Below are 7,672 nucleotides of genomic sequence, written 5' to 3'. Positions count from 1 at the left end.
TCACAAAGTCACTACACTGAAAAACTATTAAGAAAGTTCGACAGTTATCAAGTGACTCCGGCCTCAACCCCATATGACCCCAGTGTAAAGTTGACAAAACACACTGGAGTAGGGGTAGCGCAGGAAGATTATGCGAAACTAATTGGGAGCTTGATGTTCTTGATGAATTACACTCGACCCGACATTGCCCTTGCGGTAAACAGACTTAGTCGGTACACTCATAACCCGAGTGAAGCTCATTGGCATGCACTCAAACGTGTATTACGCTACCTAAGAGGAACAATCGAATGGGGGCTTAATTATACTGGGTTTCCAAACATCTTAGAGGGATATTGTGACGCTAACTGGGTTAATGACAGTGACGATGTCAGTTCCACCAGTGGCTACGTATTCACCATGGGTGGAGCAGCTGTGTCATGGAAATCAACTAAACAATCCTGCATAGCCAGATCAACAATGGAAGCTGAGTTCATAGCTCTGGATCTGGCTGGGCAAGAGGCTGAATGGCTAAGAAACCTACTGGCAGACATGCCGTTGTGGGGGAACTCCACTCCATCAGTGCCTGTACATTGTGACTCACAAACTGCCATATGTGTAGCAAAAAATAGTGTTTATAACGGGAAAAGGAGACACATAAGAGTCAGACATGAGTCTGTAAGGCAGCTCATAGTAAATGGTGTAGTCACACTAGAATATGTGAAATCCGAGAGGAACATTGCAGATCCTCTAACGAAAGGGCTAAACAGGAAAGCCATCCTTGATACGTCAAGAGACATGGGATTAAAATAAATGGTAAATGAAACCATAAATCCTGTATACTCATCTGAGACATAGAAAAGTGTGCTCAATAAAGCTGATGTGTGCACCGGAGTTCAAAACTACCCACTTCTCAAAGAGTTCAAGACTCAGTTCACTCCTGAGAAGTAAGTTACTCAGGTCACTACGTGCCAGTTCAAGTTCTACACTGGCATTAAGATCAGCTGACATTCCAATCTCCACACTCCTTGAATGTGTGGGGGATTGTTGGAAATTGACATTCAAGAATGTGGTTTAAAGTTTTGCTTTAAGACTTGTCCCACATTGGTTTCCTAGAAGGAAATTTCCCACCTTTTTAATACCACCCCAAATGGGTTCTTTGAAATGTTTTCAAGAGAGAGGAAAGGGGAAGTCTCGCGCGCGTCGCCGCCGCTGCCCGCTCGACTTGTGCTGTGCGCGACGCGGTGTGGTGGGGTCAAAGTTTTGTTTTGCTGTCCGACTTTTTCGCTTGAATTAGTCTACTTTGTCCGATTTTTGCGCTTCAGAAAGTGTCTTGTGGCCAGGAGAAAATCGCGCAGAACAATTCAGCGTCACCTCTCCACTCTTTGCGTTATTCTTTGTGGAGGTCGTGGGGAAGGCCGTTGGTTCGAATTAGTATAAATACCAGGCCTCCCAAACCTCATTTTACAAGAATAATTCCAGAGCAAAACGTATTCTCTCTGTGCAAAGAATATACGTGAGTTATTCTGTGTTCGCTGGTCGAAAGCAACCGGGTTAAAGACTTGCACGGTCTCCGGCAATTAGCTTTTAAGGCAGTGTATCCACACGTCACAGAAACAAAAATACTTCATTCTCGTTTCTTTAAAAACAGCCTTAAACACATTTAAAAACATTCCCCGCACAACACAGAACCCCCAACATGTACTCATCCTCATTAGAGGCTACCTCGGACGATGATGTCGTGTCTGGGCTGAAGATGAGGAGCATAGGGGAGAAAGTGAGGAGTATGACGGAGTTGATTATGTAAGGGGTGAAGCTTTGGGCATTAAGGAGGAAAGAGAAAAGGGCAGTGAGGGCTAACTGGGATGAGTTAAGAAGGGAATAAGTAGAGGCAGGGAGGTATTCTAAGGCAAGTGAATAGAAAACATTAGTTGCTGCTACGAGCAAACCAAGAAGAGTGGAAACTAAAGCCAGAAGCAGAAAAGAATAAGGTGGTGAGTCTGAAGAATAAGCATTGATGTAGATGCTCTAACATTATTATTATTATTTTTTTTTTTTTTTTTGCCTTAGTCTAGCCATTTTTAAAATACTGGAAGGGTGACGAGAACACAATGATTTAGGGTAACTTCCTTCTAAAACCAAAGAATATCAAATCAATGTTTTTTGTACAAAGTAATGGATGGGTGACGAGAGCACAATGATTTTAGGGTGACTAGTTTCCTCCTTACAAAATATATATATAATTAGAGACAACCCAACTAAATTGCTAAGATTGTTGGCAAGGTTTTCACATTTGACTCTCAGTAGGACCAGTGAAGAAAAGCAGAGAGCTCTGTTTCCATTTCTCAACCATTGAATCCCACAAAAGTTTTACACTTGTTAGAGAAAAATACACCAAAAATCACATCTCCCATTTATGCAAAAAACTACATACTTAGTTTTTTCTTTTCTAAAAACCATAGAAAAAAAAAAAAAAAATTGATGTAGATGCCCTTACATTGTCTTTGTTGGCCTTAGTCTAGCCATTTTTAAAATAGTGGAAGGGTGACGAGAACACAATAACTTTAGGGTAACTTCCTTCTAAAACCAAAGAATATCAAATCAAAGTTTTTTGTACAAAATAATAGATGAGTGACAAGAGCACAATGATTTTAGGGTGACTAGCTTCCTCGTTAAAAATTTTATATATATATAATTGGAGAAAACCCAACTAAGTTGCTAAGATTGTTAGAATGTTTGCAAGGTTTTCAAATTTAACTCTCAGTAGGAGGACCAATTTGTCAGCCTTCTCAGTTTGAGCGGGACAATTAACTATGAACAACTTAGATTGATTTACTTTCTTGTGACATTTTATCGGTTACGATCATAATGTGAATTTACTATATACCCTCAGTTAGTACATAATTGCAAATTTTTTTTTCTTTACTCAAAAAAAAAAAAAAAAAAAAAAAAAAAAAAAAGAGGGAATGCGAAGTCAATTTGTTTTTGGTACAATATCATATCATACAATATCTACACTCAAACTCTTTATGCAGCTGTTTCAAAAAAAAAAATTAAATAAATAAATAAACCCTTTGTGCAGCATTTAATCAACTTAAGAAAGTGAAATATGTTTCCACAAAAAAATATCAATTCTACATTCATCCAATTACAAATTACCTTTTTCATGCATATATAAATGATATAAAATGCTTAAATATTTGCAAAAACCTATGGTGCAAGCAAGAATATGTGGGTCACATGAGTAAAATTTGAGAACAATGACCCGAATCTAGTTTTACCAGTAACAGTGTGGGAGCAACATCTTAAAATGAGGGGACTCTTTATTCGCAATAAGCTAAGCAAATGTCTTACCTCCGTGTTCAGTTGAGTTACCATGATTTACATCCTCTCAAAGACATTAGGAGCCATTGAGGTTGAAGATTCAACCTTTTGAGAACAACAAAAAATATCAAGTTTTCTGATCTAACACTCATATTTAATTTGTATATTTCACTGTTTAATATTATTCAACATATGTAGTGCAAGACGCTAATACATGAAAGCACTTCTTAGCAGCTTTTATAAATATAGGTCTTGTTTGGTAACATAGTTAGTTTATCAGTTAATTTTAACTTATTTGACTATTATTAGCTATTTGACTTGGTTAAACATTCAATATAAATGTTTGATTAATTAGCTTTTGTAACAGCTTATCACTCTAAAAACATGATGTTAAAATTCAAAAAACTGTTCGATCGCCAGCTTTTTGAAAAAATCATTTTTAGATATACCTGTAGCACTTCTCGCTCGCCACTGTCGCCACCAATGAATTCTCTTTCTCCGGTAACCAATTTGCAATTCTGAAGAAGGAAGAACCTGGAATAACTTATTTGCCCCCGTATTAAACAAATTAAAATGGATTAAAAGATTCCGGCGACAATTGACTGGCAATTTGGCCAATGGACCAAATATGTTAAAAATTGCATAGTTAAGGTATTAAATTGTTAATTTTTAAAGTTGTGGATTGAATTTAACAAGACCATAATAGTCAAACGATCAAAAGTGTAATTTTCTAAAAAAGAAAATTATACATATCCACACATATGTCTACTATAATAATAAGAGCAAATAAAATTAGACCTATAATGTGTTAAAAAAATATGTCCATCAAATTATTAATAAGGAAACATTAAAACAATAGATCCATTCTTCCATTAACAAGCAATATAATACATTTAGTGGTTGTTTTTTTTTTTTTTTTTTTTTTGGTTTACAACAACACAATTCATAGATTAGAGATCTGATATCTTTACTGTACACTTACTTGTAGCCTCCAAATCATCAATATATTGTTGGTAAATATAAGAAGCAAATCCCCAGACAGACAACAGCAAGGACATCACCTTCAACCCACTCATCTCTTCATGCAAGAACAACATGGACAGCAATGGAGTCAGAGGAGTGGCCAACCTCATAACAACGTTGGAAAACAAGGATGAAACCTTAAAAGTCAAGGTAAAAGAGCTAAGAAAGTAAGCCTGGCAAGCAACAGCAGTAAAAAACAAGTCCAGATTGTAGGCCAACACCCCTTGCTTGTAATCCTCCATTTCTCTTCTCAGCCCCTTCCACTCCCCACTGGCAAACAGCCCCACCAGGGTCACAACCGTCGCCACAAAACACTGTAAAACAGTGAGAATCAGCGTATCTTTCATGGTTTCCCTTTTGATGATCTTCTCGAATACGAGTTGGGCTAGGGAGAGGAGGAGTGCAGGGCAAGCAGATGCGGCGATTGTGAACAGAACCCCCAACATGTACTCATCCTTATTAGAGGCTACCTCGGACGTTGATGTCGTGTCTGGGCTGAAGATGAGGAGCATAGGGGAGATGGTGAGGAGTATGACGGCGTTGATTATGTAAGGGGTGAAGCTTTGAGCATTAAGGAGAAAAGAGAAAAGGGCAGTGAAGGCTAACTGGGATGAGTTAAGAAGGGTATAAGTAGAGGCAGGGAGGTATTCTAAGGCAAGTGAATAGAAAACATTAGTTGCTGCTAAGAGCAAACCAAGAAGAGTGGAAACTAAAGCCAGAAGCAGAAAAGAATAAGGTGGTGGGTCTGAAGAAGAAGAAGAAGAAGAAGAATTAGGATGAGTTTTGGAGAAGAAGATAAAGGGGATGAGGAAGGGGAAGCCTGCAGTTTGGATTGAAGCCATGAGCCATTTGCTGTTACCTCCTTTGTCATAGTAAATTCTTGACAAGAGAATAGCAGCTTCAAAGCCTGATAAGTTCAGAACTGTATAGAAAGCTAACTCAAACCACCATTTCCAGTTGACATTAATCGATGATGAATCAATTCCCTTATCAGTAGATTTAGAAACTTTGATTTCACCCCCAAATTCCACAGCTTCATAACCTGCTCAGACATACATACATATATATATATATGCCCCTTTTACTAGATTTATAAAAGAAACAAAAGATAAGATGTAGTTGAGGAATTAACCTACTTGTGTTATCCAGCAATCTCTGGTCTTCTTCACCCATGTGGAACTCTCAGATACCCCTTTTACTAGATAGCTGTTTGAGTTATGACACTTATTATTCTTCTAAGGAATATAATGGCAATACCCAATGCCATTTTTTGTTTTTTTTTGTTTTTTTTGTTTTTTTTTTTATAAGTGGCTCCATCAATAATTTGGAGTTTTGTTAAATAGAAACCATGGCCCCCGCCAAGCACCTTGTGCTGACTTTTCCATTTGGGAGATCATGAGATTGAGTCTTAGGGGGAGGTGGTGTTAACTCTTTGTGCTTCAATGGATTGAGAAAGTATAAATGAACAGATACTACAATGTAATAGAACCCATGACTCCAAAGGTCAACAGATCCAATCACCAGGATAATGTTTATTTATTTATTTTTTTTCTTAGATGAGTGTCGAATAAGTTATCAATGTAATTTTACAATTAAGCATAGTCTTAAGTTTTTTATTTTTATTTTTAAAATCTTCATTCATATTCAAAAAGTAGACCAAAATGTGCGGTTGACTAATTTAGCAGAGTAACATATAATAGTTAAAAATTAAGTTGACAAATTAAATTAATTTAATGTGAAGAATATTATTTCACGTTTATTTTTTGAGAGATGCATAAGTTGATATTTGATGTGATGCTAATTTATCGGGCTAAAACGCTAGATCTAGGGTGAGAAGCACCAATACGAAAAAAAAAAATCAAAAGAAAAATATAAATTTACTAATCCAAACTTAAAAGTCAGATTATCAATAAGATGAAATTATACTCGTTTTTAATTAGAGAATGAGATTTTAATTGGAGGGGTAATAAAATTCCATAGTTTTTATTTTAAAAAGCTGTCAACCAAACACTAACTATGATTTTGATTTTCATTCCTAATGTAAACACATGAACCAAACACATCCTAAATTGTTACTTGATTTTAATATAAACACTTGTGTGAAACCGTTCCACGGATTCTTGTCCCGGAAATGGGTTGGGTCAAGATAAAATGTAATACTTATACTAGAAAATATAATACTAATAATAAATAAAATATTTATTAATTATATGAAAAAATGTAATACTTTCCCTTATAAGTAACAAATACTTGTAAACATTACTTATAAGGAAAAATGTAATACTTTTACATCAAAATGTAAATGTATTACATTTGTCTTCAAAAGTATTACATTTTCTCTTATAAATAACAAACACTTTATTATTAATTAGTATTATATTTTTCAGTATAAGTATTACATTTTCATATTGAGGCGACCCATCTATATATAAGGATCCGTGAGACGATCTTACACAAGTATGATCTTTGATAAAGTTATATCTGGTTAAAATTGTTGAAAGTGGGACAAAAGGAAAGAAAAGCTCCGCATAAGAATTAATAGGTACGGTGGATTCGATGCATGGGAGAAAAGGAAGGGAAAAATCGATCTGCATAAGAGCATTCATAATACTGTATATATTTTGTGATTTTTGAGAAGTTTTTGTAAGTGTGATTAGAAAAGAGAATAAGGTAGAGGAGAGAAAAAGAAAAAAAAAAAATAAAGCAAAACTTACTTTAAAAAATAATATAAAAAGTCATTGTCAGGCGCGCATGTCACGCGCTACTGGGCACGTGCAATGTGGGTTCAGCTGTACGCAAAAGGCGCATAACTCTCCCTTCCAGAAGCACCCCATTTTTCTCTCTCATGTACTCTCTCTCATCCATCTCCGCATGCACTATTCCAAAAAACCCCAACTAACCCCTGATATGGATAGCATCCTCAATAATTGTAGTTTTTGAGGAGTTTTTGCAGGTGTGACTAGGAAAGAAAGATGTGAGGGAAGGGGAAAAAAATAAGAAAAACATTTTTGTCAGAAAAAAAAAATGTTAAAAGGGTATTTTGGGCACGCTTATTGCACCCTACGCGCAATTAAAGCAATCATTATTGTGCGGACCATAGTCCACAAAAGTTGTATAGACCATATTTTGTATAGTGTAAAATAATAGACATTCAATACAAAAATAATATACATTGTATTCAGGGGATGTAAATTATTTTTGTACTAAGTATACATTATATTATATAATGTACATACAATATAAAAATAATATACATTTAGTATATTAAAAAAGTACTTTTTGTTATGATCCACATAACATTATGTGGATCATGATTCACACAATAATTCGCACAATTAAAACACAACTT

At 35.6% G+C, this 7,672-nt stretch overlaps 1 protein-coding gene across 1 annotated transcript; it reads right to left on the bottom strand.

Annotated features, from left to right (window-relative positions):
- Positions 1-4,147: 4,147 nt before the first annotated feature.
- LOC109183600 (probable purine permease 9) lies at positions 4,148-5,538 on the bottom strand. Its single transcript, XM_019333675.1, has 2 exons — positions 5,460-5,538; positions 4,148-5,365 (listed from the first exon to the last, which is right to left on the bottom strand). Exons 1-2 carry the CDS (start codon positions 5,494-5,496, stop codon positions 4,251-4,253), a joined length of 1,152 nt encoding a protein of 383 aa, XP_019189220.1. The 5' UTR covers positions 5,497-5,538; the 3' UTR covers positions 4,148-4,250.
- Positions 5,539-7,672: the final 2,134 nt, after the last annotated feature.

This window comes from Ipomoea nil, unplaced genomic scaffold (genome assembly GCF_001879475.1).
Source record: "Ipomoea nil cultivar Tokyo-kokei standard unplaced genomic scaffold, Asagao_1.1 scaffold1149, whole genome shotgun sequence".
NCBI classification, from domain to species: Eukaryota; Viridiplantae; Streptophyta; class Magnoliopsida; order Solanales; family Convolvulaceae; genus Ipomoea; species Ipomoea nil.
The sequence above is the reverse complement of the archived record's forward strand: the minus strand, read 5'-3'. Positions and strand labels throughout refer to the sequence as shown.